This window comes from Sabethes cyaneus, chromosome 3 (genome assembly GCF_943734655.1).
Source record: "Sabethes cyaneus chromosome 3, idSabCyanKW18_F2, whole genome shotgun sequence".
NCBI classification, from domain to species: Eukaryota; Metazoa; Arthropoda; class Insecta; order Diptera; family Culicidae; genus Sabethes; species Sabethes cyaneus.
In genome coordinates this window covers 65,489,609-65,507,227 of record NC_071355.1, presented here as the reverse complement: position 1 = coordinate 65,507,227, position 17,619 = coordinate 65,489,609, and the positions used below count along the sequence as shown (strand labels likewise).

At 39.6% G+C, this 17,619-nt stretch overlaps 1 protein-coding gene across 1 annotated transcript in view; it reads left to right on the top strand.

The window, feature by feature from the left end:
- The first annotated feature begins 733 nt into the window (after nt 1-733).
- Nucleotides 734-17,619, top strand: part of LOC128739660 (uncharacterized) — a 48,034-nt gene continuing 31,148 nt past the window's right edge. The window contains exon 1 of the mRNA XM_053835155.1: nt 734-830. Within this exon, the coding sequence (XP_053691130.1) occupies nt 734-830 (97 nt within the window). The remainder of the gene's footprint in view (nt 831-17,619) is intronic.

Sequence of the window (17,619 nt, the reverse complement as noted above, 5' to 3'; positions counted from 1 at the left end):
GTACCTTCATACACAAACCATTCCGCTGGAAGAAACCGAAGAACGAAAGAGAGACGACGACGACGCACGCTGGCGAGGGTAAAAAAGTGGACGCGACGGACGTGCGTGCGTGTGTTGTCTTCCGAGAGCGGGACCACATCAGGACATCAATCGGCCAGGTCGTCAACATACGGGTTCAGAAACAAAAAAGACGTGTCCCAGAACGGTCGTCGGTCGGCCGGTTGAACAATAACGAGTTATTACGGAAGTGATACGGTACGTGCCCTCACACGATCTTCCGTTGTCGGGTGTCATTTTTTACCGGACGACCACCGGTGGTGAGAAAGTGCTCAACCAGAGAAGGATATTTTTAATTGATTACAAATTTTGTTCGTGGAGCCGATCTTCGATCGGCAGTTAGTGACTGCCAGCCGTTTGTGTGTGCGCGAGTTTCGTCGTTTCGGGTGTGCTCCTGGCAATTTACACTGCTTTTGTTTTTCATGTTTTTGTGAATGAATGAATTAGCCGAACCGAACAGAATGAAAAGGTGATGAGAAGAATTCGCGCCGAAAAATCGGAAACAATTTGCGAACGCGCCCAGTGCGAATGAATGAAACCACCATCCACCACAAGTGCCATGCAAAAAAGGACTTTAGCCACCGGCAACAACTACTGTACAGAACGGAACGGAACGGGAACAAGTGATAAATAGCGTGTGATAGAGTTCAGTTCAAGTGATTAGCTTAGCCCATAGATGAATTATTTTCTGCACAGCGAGTGGTACAACGAGCGGTACAGGAAGATGCTGTCCACCAGCGAGGATGCCGGGTTCTACTCCCACAACCGTGACCGTGAGTGATTGTTGGTTTTCTTTACTTTTTTTCTTGTTGTAAACTGGTGGTTAGGACGATGCGATGGTGGGAACAGTGTGTGGTCATTTTTGAAACGTTAAGAGTGAAAATGTTGGAACGGACTTAAATTTAAATTGTACAAGAATCGATTTGAATTACGCAATGATGATTAAACTGTGATTTATGATTGTGTTGTTTGAGCCAAAATGCTGATACCTGACACTGATTTATAATCGAAAGTAAAAAAAACTTTTTTCGGTCGTTTAAATCCAAATAACTAAGGGGACCGATTTTTGGAACCACACCGGTAGTAACCAAACAAGAGATGTGATTTGATTTCGACCGTTTTTATTCAAGGGTCTGTTAGTCTGTACCTGAACTGCTGGGCTGCTGTGCTAAAGTTAGGGTACAGCTGAATCTGCGAGGTTATTAGCGAAGGGCAAATCTGCTCAGTGTGTGTCTCCGTATTTAGAGCTCTACTAGTGGTGTCATTGCTTAACCATTTAATGCGTGAGGTTTCTTATTACTGTTTGTGACTGTAGTGTAGCACAGTTGAACAATGTTCAGGTGTATGCAATGTGTACAATATTTTTTTAGAATGTTGATTCATAAAGTGTAATCTCTTGATGATAATTTGACTAAAATGTTTTTTTTGTCCGCACATAAATATATTCTCAGATAGCCGACGGCTCATGGAATTGTTTGGAAATCTAGAAGAACTAAGCAATGTAGAAATTTCGGAACTGTTTTTGGCAACAATTAGAAATTGAAATATACTTTTGTTTAATAAAACATAGTAGGATTTAAAATTTGGCATGTCGCCTATGTTTCCGAAATCAAGACGATTTTTTGCTATTAAAAAAATTAATCCAGTAGGATTTCGAATTTGGCAACAAATGCGTGTCATCTATGTTGCCAAAATCGTGACCTTTTTTTGATATGAGAAAATTGAATGGAAGTGCGTTAGAAAATGACTGCCTATTATTATTCAACGATTGCAATCATTTTATGTTTAAAAAATCCACTAAGACCAATCCGTTCGTTGCAAATAAGTTTTTGGCAACCTGCGGTAAGACGTAGTCCTACGGCAATAAAAATATTATTGTTTGAAACCGCAATTTTTTTTCATGAACACACTGAGTCCATCTTGTCTTTGTCATTTAAAGCATGTATGCGGAAACTGACTGATATTTAAGCATATTTTTGGCAGTGAAATATTTTGTGTTGCCAAAAACGGATACTGTTGTTGCCAAAATCAAGACATGCCAAAATCGAATCATGCCAAAATCGAATCATGCCAAAATCGAACCATGCTAAATTCGAAATCCCACTGTAAAACGTTTCCTAAATATTCCTAAATATCATTAATCAACCATTTTTCCACGATTGCAACCATTTTATATTTAAAACGACCACCGTCCGATGCAAGTAAGTTTTTGACATTCTGCGGCAAGACGTAGTCCTACGGCTATAAAAATATTATTGTTCGAAACATTCTATAACCACAAACCTTTTTTATGAACATACTGAGGGCATCAGTTTTTCGTTATTTTAGGACATTTATGCGGATACTGATTGATATTTAAGCATGTTTTTGGAAGTAAAATATTCTGTGTGGCCAAAACCGAATACTTTTGTTGCCAAAATAGGTTCGTGCCAAAATCGAGGCATGTCGAATTCGAACCAGACCAAATTCAAAACCCCACTGTACCACTGTATTTGTAATAACCTTATTTGCTCTGAGAAAATCTTTACAGTCTATCTGAAAAAACACCAGATTTAATCCAGATTTTAATGCCAAGACCTCCATTTAATAAATCTTAAATGAACAAATAAAAATGACCAGAAAATGAGATCCCAGATTCTGATTGCCTAGGATTTTTATGACAATTAATGATTCTGTAAATTTAACAACTCATTTTTTCAAAACAAAGTTCACAAGCATATGCAAAATTTCAACCAATGTTGAAAATGGTTTCCAATAAGTTGGTCGAAGTGATTAATAATTCATGATCTATAACACCGTTCTGTGGGAAGCAAAACTCTTTAGCATTCAATTAGGCCATTACAAATATTTTACAAAGTTTTTGTCCTTCCGTTGTTGGGCCACTGAAAGGAGGGGGGGGCGAAAAAAATCAAAGAGACCAGAAAAATATGCGTTTTAAGCATTTTTACTTAAAGCTTAAACATGAAAACCAAATCAATTCTTTCTTTTCGCATACACTATTTTCTAGCCAAAAAACTAGAATAAGAAACACAAAAAAGAAAAATTTTCTGCCGATTTTCGGAAACTCCATTGTTCAAATTTCCATTTCTGTTTCGTGTTAGAAGCGTTAACTTCACTCGTACACTCATTTTTCGAGTTTTTTTAGGCTGTAGAGCCCACAGGCAATTGATTTTATAAAAAAATTAGCGAATATCATACAAATTATTTTTTTGCCCCCCGGTTTTGCAAGCCAATTTCCAAGGGGGCGGGGGATGATAAAAACTTTGAAAATAATTTGCAATGGCCTTATCGATGTTTAGTATAATTTCTATAATATCGGATAACATGTCGAATTTCATTTTCAGTTATATCATATCTACGACAAATACTTTTTATAGGCCTGAATCTTGGTATGTTTGGGTTTGAAACGGGAACTCAATCAAAAAGTTAATATGATCTGCGGACTTCTTTACACAAGATCCAATTTTTTCAACCTGCAGGCCCTATCTCAATTGCGTTCGTTTTTTGGTTTATTTTTGCCCATAGTGCAATGCTACATACATAAGCTGCAAACAAATCAAAACATCTAGAAAATTTCTACCGCACCTTCCGTACTCACCAGATTGAACTCTTTTACGCTATTTTATAGTAATAAGCCGAGCAGCAATCCGAGTTTTACTGCCCACTTATAATCGTGACCTGAATTGGCCATTAAACCGTAATAGAAAAACTCCTATGGTTATTTAATTGAAACCTCTGCCAATTTCTGAAGGAAATTAAACTTTCGGAATTTTTTGATTTCTTATAGATTTCGAGCATTAGTTTTGAATCCATCCAACAAGACATGTTCGAACATGAAACTGTTTAAAATGGTTACTATGAAGAATTATCTTTAACTTTTAACGTACTTTGATGTTTGAACTAATGTTAGTTTATTACATTTGTGTTGCGTATTGTCTAGCGATTCTTTAACGTAAAAGCTTATGTGTCTTTAGCAGAGGGGTTCACTTTAATCACTTTAATAGTGTGAAACAAAAAGAAAAATTTACGGTTCCACGATTTCATGGTTATTCTTCACCTACAGGAAATTCTGTAACTACAAATCTTACCCGTGACTGTAAACAAAGTCTGGATTTTGACCTGTTCCCAAATGCTAACCCAAGTTTGTTGAATGCAAAAAAAGCAAAGCCGTGGGATTAAACGTCCTTTCTAAGACTTGATTCTTCTTTATCGGCAGACTTCGCAGCCGGCTACTAGAGTACAGGACAGTTACGGGGCTAGTACAAAAATCCTACTGACTCTATCTAGCAATGCAAGAAAAAAGATAAATTTGGGACAAGATTTATAATCATTTAGTGACAACTTTTTAATATTTTCATGGTCAAAACAGAATAAGGTGTGTCAATACACACGATCGAATCATGCTACTTTGAAACCGTTCAAGTATCTAAAAGCACAACAAAAAAGTTTGAGAAGTTCTGCAGCACCTTCCGTACTCACCAGACTTGAACTTTAGAACTTAAAATGAACTTTTTAATAAATATTTCAGGGCGAGACGAAAAACCGCCGCCTTCAAACATGGCGGGCCACAGGCCACTCATATAGAGACTATAGGTTACAGAGGCGACGAAACACTCAAAAACCGCTAAATTTTCAATCAAAACGGAGAGTACCATCACAAATAAAGGTAACCGTCCGTTTTGATCCAAAATTTAGCGGCTTTTGAGTGCCTCGTCACCTCTGTAACCTATAGTCTCAGTAGCCACCCGTCGAAAGCTCTGACAATCGGGGGTAAGACGACTCCCAAACAAAAATCTGTCTCGGTATACAGTGGTAACCCGATTTTGTCACCCCCGATTTTGTCACGTTTTTTACCCGATTTGGTCACGCTTTTGATTTATCAAAAGCTTAGTTTGAAAATCATTTTCAAACATGTCAAATGTGTTAAAACACTGTGAAAAGAACTGTGTTGATTATCGTGGAGTTTCCTCAAAAGTTGTTTCATATCTCCACAACTGTAATAGCTAGAAGGTCACTTTCTTTGGCAAAGCTCTTTATAATAATCTTCTCAACAATTTTGTAGAACATTGTTTTGCTCTATCTCTTACTACTTGAAAAATAAATTTTCCATCTTACTTTTAGGGAGGTTAATCAAAGAATCGTTCATACCATAAGAAAGAGCCTTTTACGCTGTGAAATTTCTCAGAACATAGTTAACCAGTATAATCAACCATTTCGGCGCAATTAAAATACGCGTGTTTTCATACCTGTGGGGCTGTGCTGTGAACAGGTGACAAATGTCCACAGAGAGGTAGAAGGAAGTGCGAAATGTCCTAAAAGTGATCAGAATGAGATATATGTAGTTCGTTCTAGGTTATCTGCAAAAAAATTAAAATTGAAAAAATACCCGATTTTGTCACTGTTCCGTTTTTTTATTCAATCTAGTTTATTGATACGGCTCAAGTGCGGAGCCAAATATTTGGAGTAGGGAAAAGCCCGCGGGAGTGATAATTTCAATATATCTTCTATATGTCTTCTCCCACTGTTCCGTTTTTGTCACCCCTAAATTCATCATGGGGGTGACAAAATCGGGTCATTACTGTATTTGTTTTTCTAGCGCTACTAACCGAACATTAGATACGAGGCATAAGGAAGATATTTTTATAACTCATTTTTCACTTTTAACTACCCAGGACTCACTACTCACTTCTCATAACGCACTTCTCACTCACTAAGGATGGAGCCTACCACAATAGATCTAAATACTGGTCGCAGTGGTCTCGTCTACTGTAAACATAACACACTTATCACATCTCACTTCTCACATCTCACTTCTCATTTCTAACTTTACACGTATCTCTCCATACTGTTTACTTCTTAGTTAGCCATTCCAAACCGATTAGTCTTACAGAAGAACGAAAAACAAAGAACTACGAAGCATTTATTACAACGATCCTCTTGGTTAATACAACCTCCCTCAGCGATTCTAACATGCGACAACTCCCTTACTAGACCAGTGATGTATTTGGAGCGTAACTGGAAGGCATGTCACATAAACGAGTGCTTATGACTAAAGTTGCGAGAATCTCTACTAATTTCTAAGTATTAAGCAACTGCTCAGGCTGAGAGCGGCACTGTAAGCCATAAAGTAAATGAGTCTGCCTCTTAGTTAGAATCTTAGTAAAATCAGGGCATTCGCTGTTAAATGATTAGAGTAAGGAGGTATTTTCAGAACCTTTTACTTCCTTCCTTTATACTGAATTCTGCCAATAATGAAGCCTATTGTCAGCCCAACAAACATTTTTGTTGAATAGCAGCTTATTGTATAGGTAATTACCAGCTAGCAAGCGCTTGATAAACTGTTATACAACAAAAATGTTTGTTGGGAGGGCAGGTTATTAGAGTGGTACTGGCTCGAGATGCGTAATGAAACCTGTTGTCCATGGGGAAAATATAACTTGTTCCTCAGAATCCGGTGACGAAATTTATGAAGCAAAGTAATAAGGAAAAAAACAAATAAACCCTACTAGCATGGTTGTTACAAAGTTTCAGTACTTTCTGTCGTAACTCGGTTGTATCAACTAAATGAACCTAAAGTGTGCTACTAGTGCCTCTCAGTTAACCTCGAGGTAAGACGCTGGTCTAATAAACCAGTCGTCGTATGTTCGAATCTCGGCTGGGAGAGGCTGTTAGAGTCAATAGGATCGTAGCACTGACCCCGCACTGTCCTGTATTCTAACTGCTGATTGCGAAGTCTGTCGTATAAAAACAGAAGGTCAAATTTCGATAACAGAATTAGCACCCAGGCCTTGCTTTGTGTGCTACTTGGGAACTCACACCATCCCCTGGTGTTGAACTCTACTTTACCGACCATGAAGCCTCTAGTTGGAGCTAGTTAAAGTAATATTTAAGAGTATGAAAACACTGACACTAAAGCAAGCACACGCTCTCCATACTGATACTGAAAAAAACGAAGTGCGGAATACAGAAAAAACACGGATGATATCACAATAGATCAAAGTAGTGGCCTCTATGATAGTTTCCAGTCAGCAAAATGCAGTAAAAACAGTTCTGGCTGTATTACTTGTAAAATGATTGACAAAACGTATTGGCTTAACGGGTGGCAATTTTGAAATGTTTTTCTCAAGCTGTCAAAAAAAGACAAAGATATATGAAGATCTGATTTACCGAAATTGAAGATACATTATCCATTGTTGAAGACAAATTAGTGTACAATTGAAAATGCTTCGTAGTCGGCTGTTTGGCTAGTCTTCCGTTTGATGTTGAAACAGGAGCGTTGTGCGGCCGACATGTCAACTTTGCGAATGCATCTCTTGATTCTACCAATCAACTGTTTGCAATTCGTGGCTCTCCAGTTATTTTTGTACACCAAGGAGCTCAAAATGCCGAATAAATCTTCGATTGGGCGCACTGAGACAGATTTTTCAGGTCGTGGTTTTTAGGTACAAATGGGAACGAATGCGATGATGCTCTATCTGGTCAAAACACGTATTGTCCATCTGCATGATGTTTTTATAGAAATGAGATCAAAATTTTCTTCAAACATTCGTCTGACGCACATCTTTATTGATAGCCAAACCAGAGGGCTGGTAGTTGAATGCACGAGAAAGAGAACGATGTCGTTTTGCGTCCATAGTTTTGGCTGGTCTTCCACTACCTTGCTTGCGAATAGTTGTTGGGCATCTTAGGATATGGTAAACAGTCGAAACCGCATCATATTTGCTTTTTAAATGTTGTACCGTACACTTTTTGCCGAGATTTCTGTTGCAGTTTGTAGAAGTGTACAACGCGCTCTCGGAATGCTTCAAGTTTCGACGCCATTTTTAGCAAAACTGGGCAAGCATAAAAAAAAATATAAAACAAAAAGAGAAGAAAGAGAGCTAACACAAACATATTCTCATTTCTCTCTGAGTTGGTTTGTTGTTGAGCATAAGGGCCGCGAAAAAATTCCAAAATTTTAGTAGCCACCCGTTATTTAGCCCATTTGTATCAGATGGCTTATCGCATACACCCCGAATGATTGTCAGATCACTTTGCAGAAGAAATTTCCTTTCCTATTGTAAGCGGTAAAAACTTGGTTTGTTTTTAAGTTTTCAAGAATAAATTATCTGATTTAATCTTCTTATATCGGGAATCCTTCTTCTATCCTGAGCTGTATGAATCAGTCTTTGAAAGTAGGTAAAAAAATTAGTGTTTTTTCAGCAATATTCGCTGCCTAACTTATTTTAATACTGATTTAATGGCGCGACACGTAAAAAGTTTTCATTCTATACTATGGTATATTCTCTGGAATTTCAATGATGTTTTTTGTCTACATGTTGTAATACAATTTGAAATCACACAGTGAAGAAGCATTCAATTTTTCAATTCAATCAGAGAACGTTAATCAGAAAACTGTTCTCGCAGTTTGGCGGAGATCTGCGCAACAATAATTCGATCTTTAAGGTGAAATTAGTCGTTATCGATTCTGCAACTTTCAAAAGCAGTTTTTTATTTGAAACAAAAATTTTGTTCATAAAAATATATTCGCTGTGTTCAGTTTGGCAAGAAGAATGCAGTGAATACATTTCTATAATCAGAATCCTGCTTTTGGGCCCAAGAACTGCTTCCGAAATTGGGCTCTCTGAAGAAAAGTTAATGACTGCTAGTTTACCGTTAACATAATCTCATCAAATTTACACTAAAAATTTCCCTTCAGTTCCCAGAAAGTGGTTCAAAGTTTCAATACCTCAATGCTTTTTCCATACACGAAGACTTGTCCACTCTTCATTCGCACAATTCCCATGTAATTTAATTTGACATTTTCGTTCCCCAACCGCTAACTAACTAGAACCAGTGCATTCCAATATACCACGGTAGAACTCTCGACAATAAAACAAAAACAAGAAAAACAAGAAAAACAAAAACCCGTCAAAGCCGACACCGCGTGCTGCAGGCAGAAACGCATATACGACTTCCACAGTAGTGGCCATCGCGGAAACAAAAGCACCACTCAAACGACGTTTTACGAAACGTCGTCGCCGGTCGAAAAACTGCAACTGCAAGTCATTCGCGGCAGCTGTTGTTGGCGAGCGACGACAGGCATTGCAATTGTAGTAGCACCATCGCATCGCATCGGTGGAAACAAAGCTCAACCCCGGGGAGAGTACCTAGCCGAATCTTGAAGCACAAGAAATTCCGAATAAAAGTTGAAACAGTCGCCGCCGCCATCAAGTCCAGGGGGCGGCCACTTATCCTTGATCTGTCAAGTAGTGTTCTTGTGGAGAGAGAAAAAAAAACTTGTTGGTTGTCGGCTCCACTGCGCGCGATCGATCGGTTCGAGGATTTCGCCTATCAAGGGTAAATAAAATGCGTTTTATTTCGCTTCCGCTGTAACTGTTCTGTTCTTCTCTCTCTCTTAATGGTAAATTCGAATGCATGCCGAAAGAATCGAATGGTGCGCTGTGCGTATGTTCAAGGGGGGTGCTAATCCGTGACCAAATTGTTATGTGGTGGAGGCGTGCTCGGCCACCGCAGGACTGCAGTAGAAGTCACGCGGTAGATTTACCGAGGGTTCGAAGTCTCGAAGCCAACGGTCAACTTCTTGACATCGTCTGTCGTATTTTTTTTTCGCCTTCTCCGGCGGAGTTAAAATACTTTGATTCTTGTTATTTGTACGGAAGGACATCAGATTTCAATTGTGACGAGCGGTTGGTTCCGGAGTCCGGACGAACGAAAGGATTCAAGCCGCTTTACCAGTAGGGGAGAACCTCTTGGCAAGGGGTGCACTACTGGCAATTGCGTCGATTGTCTTTTAATCGGGCAATTCGACCGTAAGTGGATGGGAAGCCGTTAACGGACTGACTCCCTTCGATTACACCGGGAATGCGAAACAATTCGCAATCGAAGCGATAAAATTTTATTAATTCCGAAGCAATTGTCTAGTCTGTCGGAGGAGTCGGTTGGTTTCACAAAACCACTACTGCCAGAAACTCATTAGGTTCGCGAAATTGGCAGATTGGTATCGTGTTCGCCGGATCCGGAATTCTATCGCTGGCTACGACGGCGTCGTCGTCGTCGACGACGTCAATAACAAGCCCGTATTTAATTTCGGGGGTCTTTCATTGGCAAATTGGTCCGCGAATTTTGTGCTGAGGCCAGCGCGAAAACCATTTTCCCATCCGATTGGTTCTGTGCTGTGATTTGATTGACTTTCGATGAATAAATTTCGACCGCGTTGAAACCGGCAGCCGGCGGGGCGATTGGGTTCTAGTCGCATGTTTTCAAGGGGAATGGCCGTGAATATCCGTTCTTATGGTGCTTGTTAGATGTACAATGATTTCAATAAAAATAAGAGTAAACGAGTTGCTCGTAACTTATTGCGTTTCTATGCCCTCTAGCAGTCTAGCCGATTCCGAATGTCTTGATAATTTTTTGGAAAAAAAAGAATTGTAATTTGTTTGGCTTCTCTAATCTGTAAGGTTATTCGGCAAAGATACTCAATACTCGATGCTGGGTCAGCCAAAACAATCGAAACAGATGTCCGATGTGTGTCCGACTCCATGGTTTCCCGATCACAGAATCGTTACCGGAACCACCCCCGGATTGCTAAACCTCACGCCGCGCTTCCGGTAATGAGCCTGTCAGCGGAAATTTCGGTGCGGTAACAACGTACGGCAAAAGACCGCAAACACATGGAAAGTCCGCCGGAGGCGGTTCGAAGTACGCACCTACCAAATTTTTGACAACGAGTCCACACTCTTCTGGATCTATAAAAATTCATATCGGTTCATAATCAAACAATAAGGGATGAATGAAAACGAAACCGAGGAGCGGCTCCTCGGTGCTTTCCTCCGGCATGGCAGAAGGGAAAAAAGTCTTTCTCCTAGCAAAACGTTCGACCTTGCCATCGCTTTCGCCGTACATATTTATTTATTTATTCATAAAGATTTTGATTGAAATCGGAAGCAAGGTTCGAGGGTTTCAGCTGGACCGAAACCACCGACCCAGGCACCGGGACACACTATGTGGGAAGCAACAAAAAAAAAATAACGTCCCAAATTCGATTAGGAAGTTGTAAATGATATTGGTCCACGACTGCCGTTGCTGCTGCTGTCAATCGATTTTCGAAGACGGGGGTAGCCGGCTGCCGGCTATTTTCAGTGATTATAGCGTTCACCGAAAGCGAAATATGTCCAATTTGGGCGCGCTGAACTGCGGTTCCTCCCCGGATGTCATACATCGGCATCGTTGTCGTACACTGCCCTCAAGGGCTTTGGGCCACGGAAGTCATACGGCTGACTGGCTGACTGATTCGTTGTTTGTTAGTTGCGATGTTTATATGCACGATAACAGAATTAGCGTAACTAGACTGGCTAGAGTTCCGTCCGGGTGCTGCTGCCGTCGCCATTCGCACTTTCACTGGCGGGGTGAATGCGATTAATGCAAGTCAAGGATGTAGCGTAATGTGTCAGGTTTTGCACGCTGATTTCCGGTTGATGTCGCCGCCCGGCAGGGGACAGCCGTCAGGTGGAACCGGCTTTGACGCGGTCTAGTTAACGGTATTGATATCGTCGGACAGCCTTGGGTATTCCCAAGCGATAAGCGTCGGTTAACGTTCGTTCGGTAACGTTCGCCGGCCAATCGAATTCAAAGTTGCCAACCGTCTATGGAGGAATAAAAAACCCAGCTCAAATCGCCCAGTCGTAAATTTGAATAATCATAGTGCAAATATTGAGCGTTCCACATGTGCCGAGTAGCGCGTTGTGTGTTGGTGAAGGTAAAAAACCGAAAGGCACTCTGCGCGATATTTGCCCTATCGCGTAGGCGGACGCTTAGCCTGTATGAAAAAAAAAACTTGTGGTGCGACCTCGTCGCTCTTGCCTTCAAACCTCGATCCGCCGCCACGGAACCTGTCCACCAGGTCAGAAGCCGAACTCCTCTTATCACCCGAGGAGGAAAAAGGTTCTGTTATTGTCTCGCCTGGACCTGGTCGCCGTTTTTTTTTCTGGGCAAACATATTTGCATTAGCTGGAACTAAATGTGGTGCGTTGCTGGAGGATATTGTACCTATTGGTACCGGCAGTGTCACCAACGGTCGGTCGTCAAAGTCTCTTATCAAACCAACAGACCTGAACGCGCCGTGCGGAGGTGGTTAACCAGAACAAGCTGGTACTTTGTTGCCCGCTTATTTACCTTTACCGCTGGCTGTGGAACCTGTGCGATACTCCGGGGCGATGAATCGGGTCAGTCAGCGGCAGCAGCAGCAACAACAGCGGGCTAGTCTTGTGCTACGGCACCAACTGCAGCGCGATGAGTCGCCGTAGGATTTCCACGGGCAGACCAAACGACACAAAGGGCGCTGTTGTTTATCGCACGCAGCGCGCGGCTAGCGGCGGACATGGTCTGCTCTTATCGCTGTGTCAACATACAAATGTATCACGCTAATATCTAGCCGTGTTTGGCCGCCCTGATTGTCCATTCCTTGTATACACCCTGATCGTCCGTTGGTTCTCGAAAAAAAAATAGAACTGTTACGACACTTTGGACGACACCGCGCGCGATAGTGCGTGGGTGGCAAGCGGACATATGCTCACACCACACCGCACCGGATGGTTCGTCAAGCAGTGTGTCCCCTCCGCCCATTGTTGTTGATTAGAGGGGTTAGTTGAGCGCCATGCTTATGCCACAGCTGCTTCCGTCACTTGTGCCGGAGTCCCTGCCATGATCCTGCCCCCCCAATCCTTCCCACATTCGCCGCAGATGGTGGAAGCAGGGACTTATAAGACGACCAGCAAAATCGATTCCAATCAGCGGGCGTTATCGCGCAGCGCGTGTCCAACCGCGCGGGAACAATTGTCAGATGTCGATTTGTTGACGGGTCGATTGGTTGGTTGTTTGCTTTTTACTGTTGAGGAACGTAATCTGATTGGGAAAATTACATGGATACTCTTGGTTGATGGACGAGGCTCTATGGCGTGGGTGTTGAATTAAGAGCGTTTTGTTCGTAATTTGTACTCATAATGTTGCTTTGCCTACCATGTTTTATAATCATGGTTTTTAACCATCAGTATTTTCAAAAAGGCAAAACATTTTTCGTTTTTTCTTCATCGACGACTTGCATAATTTCATCACAATTGTAGCACCGTAAATACAAAAGATACAGCAAAACTTTGCTCAGCAATATTGTAGATATTAGCTAGTTCTACAAATGTTCCATATATATCGCTTTCAAACTTTACTTCGTTGACACGGTACTGTCAACTGAATCAAAATTGAGTCAAAGTGATCTTGCCATCCCTGCTTGACCCAAGGCTTTAAGTACCTCTATCGGCATAATACGGTATGATACGTTCTAAACGTCCATTTGATGAGTCATATAATACGATGGGAAGAAATGATCTTCAATAAGTAAATCCAAGTAGTCGATGCAGGTAGATGCAGTTGACACATCCACCGCTGTGGTTAACCCTACTTTTGACTCGATTTTTGCTTAATATTCCGTGTTATTCAATTCAAACCGTAAACAAATAGTAAAAGCAGATTTCTAATCTGTTCAATCAGTTATCCGATTGAATAATATTTCCAGTTTTAGTGAGGAGTTTTTACTCATCTTCTCAAATCTATAGTGATATTTGAGATATATGGTAATTTCAGAAAGGCATCGAGAAAAAACTATTGCAAGTCTGAAAAAATTTGTAGCGTTACAACGAAGAATGTGTCAGGTGCATCGTTGCGTTTGAAACAATATGAGTATAGCCGGCATGCCATTTCATGTGGGACGCAAGGCACCAAATTTGGTCCAATTTTATATCTTAAAACTAGCAGTAGCAGCAACAACATGAGCGTCAACAACAGTTGATGATTGTCGTCAGCTTTAAACATTACTCAATAAATTTAGTAATAAATGTTGATAAAATATCACAATTGTATGTATTTGTGCATATTATTATCCGACAAAAATAGACCAAAATTTAAACCATCCATACTAGCTTCGAGGTACGATGCTGGTCTAACAAGCCAGTCGCCGTATGTTCGAATCTCGGATGGGCAGTACCGCTAGAGTCAGAGTGTTATACGTTATAAACATATAGCCGTCAGCTGCAGTGCTCACGAGTCTGAATAGAGACGAGGTTGAGAGGAAGTGAGTCGGAATGGATGTGAAGTCCAATGGAAACGAGGCCGTTAAGACCCTAGGTCGAATGTAATACCGAGTAGTGTCAAATTTATAACCTGTTACTTCTTACGGCACATTAGAAAATCCTCACTGTTCACTTTTCGTTCTACACGTCTCACTACTCACTACTTATTTATCACTATTTATTACTCACTTCGCTTCTCACTTCTCAATATTTCCAAAGCACTACTCAGTCCTCATTTCACATTCTTCTTTTCTCACTTTTCACTTCTACTTCACTACTAACTTCTCACTACTCACTTTGTACTATTCACTATTCACTTCTCACTACCAACTAATGGTGAGAAACCGAAGCCGCTCCTTATCTTACAAGTCACATGCCGGGAGTGTTGCCGATGATCTACCGTAGGAAGCGCCGTTCACTGCGATCCTTCTAAACTAAAGAAGCGGTTGTCTTTTCTGCTAATACCTTTGATTCACCTTCACCTTTCGTATTCAAGTAACAATTCTAAAGCGACTTGGTTTTACTTGAGTTTTTATAAAGGTTTCATTGCGGTATTAATCATTAACTTTGGTTATATTATGGTATTACGTAATATCAAGAGGATACGAGTCAAAAGACACTTATTAAATTTCGAACTTCCTACCCAAGTAACAATTTGAGTTTTATTCTACTCTTATGATGGCGTTTAAGACCAAAATTGGTCTTGAAGACCACTTAAGAGTATAATAAAACTCACATTGTTGCATGGGTATTTTTACATGAATTAATTGCAATTCATGATTAAATGAAGAAACTGGTAAATTATTTTGCATTTAATGTGTTTTCCGTTAATAACTGATTGTAGTATTTTATTGTCATTTTATAGTTTTTATTTTCTTTTCTTTTCTTTATTTTTTATTTTCTGCTTTCGTTAAAAAGCGCCATTATGATGAATACAGAGACATTCCCAACCAACACTAAATTTGAAATGAATGATTCAGCGTGTGAAGAATGGAACTGGGAAGTGCTACGTCTGTTTGTCGGTGCCTAAACCACATTTTAAAGCACGCACAACGCCTTGTGGTCCATAATGACAAAAAGTGGAATTTTTTTCCTATCGTTATTTGCTTTCTAGCAATCTTATATCTTCGAAACATTTGTTCGCTTTGATACCCCTGTTATCTGAAAGTGTCAAAAGTTAACCATAGTTCACTATGATAAAAATATTAGAACTAACTTTTTTGTGATGATGGACAAGATGGAGTCATGATTTCTTATGCAAAGTTGTAGAAAATGTTAGAACAAGAAACTTTGCTGAAGAAATGAAATTCCTATTTCTATCAGGTACAAAGTTATAGAGCGTTTTCTTTCGAAAATTACTTACAAAATTAGTTTTTTACACCTAGCATTTCTTAATTGCATTTTACAAGAATATATTGTTCTGGGCAATTATCAAAGCACTGAAAACACACTTTTTTGCAGAAGTCCGAAAATCTCTGAGACCTTTCTGTGTAAAGTTAATACAAACTTAAACTTTATTTTTCCTGAACTTTAGAGTAGAATGGGACAAGTGGCAACATGATAGGTACAACCAGAGTAATTTGATGTACAGTAGGATTTTGAATTTAACAACAAATGCGCGTTGCCTATGTTGCCAAAATCGAAACCGTGCCAAAATCGAGACCCTTTTTTGATATGAAAAAATTTAATGTAAATGTGTTAAAAATGGACTAAATATTATTAATCAACGATTGCATCAACTCTATCGTTAAAAAGTCCGCCAAGAGCTATCCGTCCGGTCCAAGTAAGTTTTTGGCGACCTACGGTAAGACGTAGTCGTACGGCAATAAAGATTATTATTAGAAACATTCTATAACCGCAAATTTTTTTTCATGCACACGCTAAGTGCATTATTTTTTCGTCATTTAAAGCATGTATGCGAAAACTGACTAATCTTTAAGCATAGTTTTGGTGAAATATTTTATGTTGCCAAAAACGAATACTTTCGTTGCCAAAATCGAGACATGCCAAAATCAAACCATGCCAAATTCGAAATCCCACTGTATAATTAACCTTTCTGATATCAATTTTAAAATTGATTAAATTATGGCAAGACCAGGGGGGATATTGCGATTATCGTTTCGAGTGATTTTGGTTCGTTTCGACCACGTTAAACGAATGGGCGAAACGACCCAAAATCACTCGAAACGAGAATCGCAATGTCACCCCAGTATGTTTTATGATAGTGTTATTATAGATTACATTATAACACAAAATGAAGACATTGGTCTAACAAATTTTGGTCCAATTATTTTACAATTTGTTTTGGCTACTACTACTGAACGTAGGACGTCGTTCTTTGTGTATCTTATTAAGATTGGATACCCGCAAAAAAATTACATTAAATTTTGTAGTAGAAACAATGCGTCTACAATAGTTTTTATTGTGGACATTGAAACTTATGGTAAATTTATTGTAAAAGTTTCTCAAATTAGGATTTTAGTCATGCTTTTGTTTGTTATTTTAAGCAATATCTAATGGCCATATTTTATCATAAATTTACTGCCTTTTTTAATTATATTTTGTTTTTTTTTTCACTTCAAAATATTACCATAAAAAGACGATAACTTTCACTGTAAACGAAAATTTTTGTTCGTAGAAAAATAGATATTTTTATTGTTAATATACCTAACCTGTCATTTTTATGGAGAATCTCTCAAAACTATGAAGGTTATGGTGGACTATAATAAGTTTGAAGGTTTGATTATCTTTTTAATGATAAGTTTTGTCGTTTTTACTGTATTTTGTATCCTACTGTTAAAATAATTTTTATTTTCGTGCTATGGTTATTTTTTTCCGGGTAGAATTTTTTAAGACTAAGATTGCAAAGACTAACGCTGATCTTGTAATGAAAAGTGGTTAGGTTTGGCATGATTATTAATCAACAACGTATTAGCGTAAGTGTAATGTAAGCGATGTTATGAGCAAAGTGTCCACATATGCTCGAGCTCCTGATCTCGAGTAGATTCGAGAAGAGAAGGCAAGAAATCAGACGGCTAAAAACTGAAAAAGCCACCGAAAACGACCGACTCCTGGCAAAACTCAACAGGTGGTAAGTAACCACTAATATGAACACGCCATTGGAAAAATCACGGTCTAGGAGGAGAATTTATCGTAAAAATGAACATAACAAGTGGATTGGCCCATAAACAAAAAAGGCGAACGGCTAAATTGCTATAAGTAGCCCGGTATTACACTCACTGGTTAACACCAGCTACAAAGTACTGCAAGGTGAATAGGGCCTTGTGCTGCAATGGATCGGTTTTTTATTCTCTAACAAATCATTCAGAAATGTCTGGAGTGCTCACGCATCCTATTTTCGTAGATTTTAAGGCAGCATATGATGCAGTCGAACGGAAATAGTTAGTCTAGTAACAGCGAACGGATGTGCAGAGAAAACAAC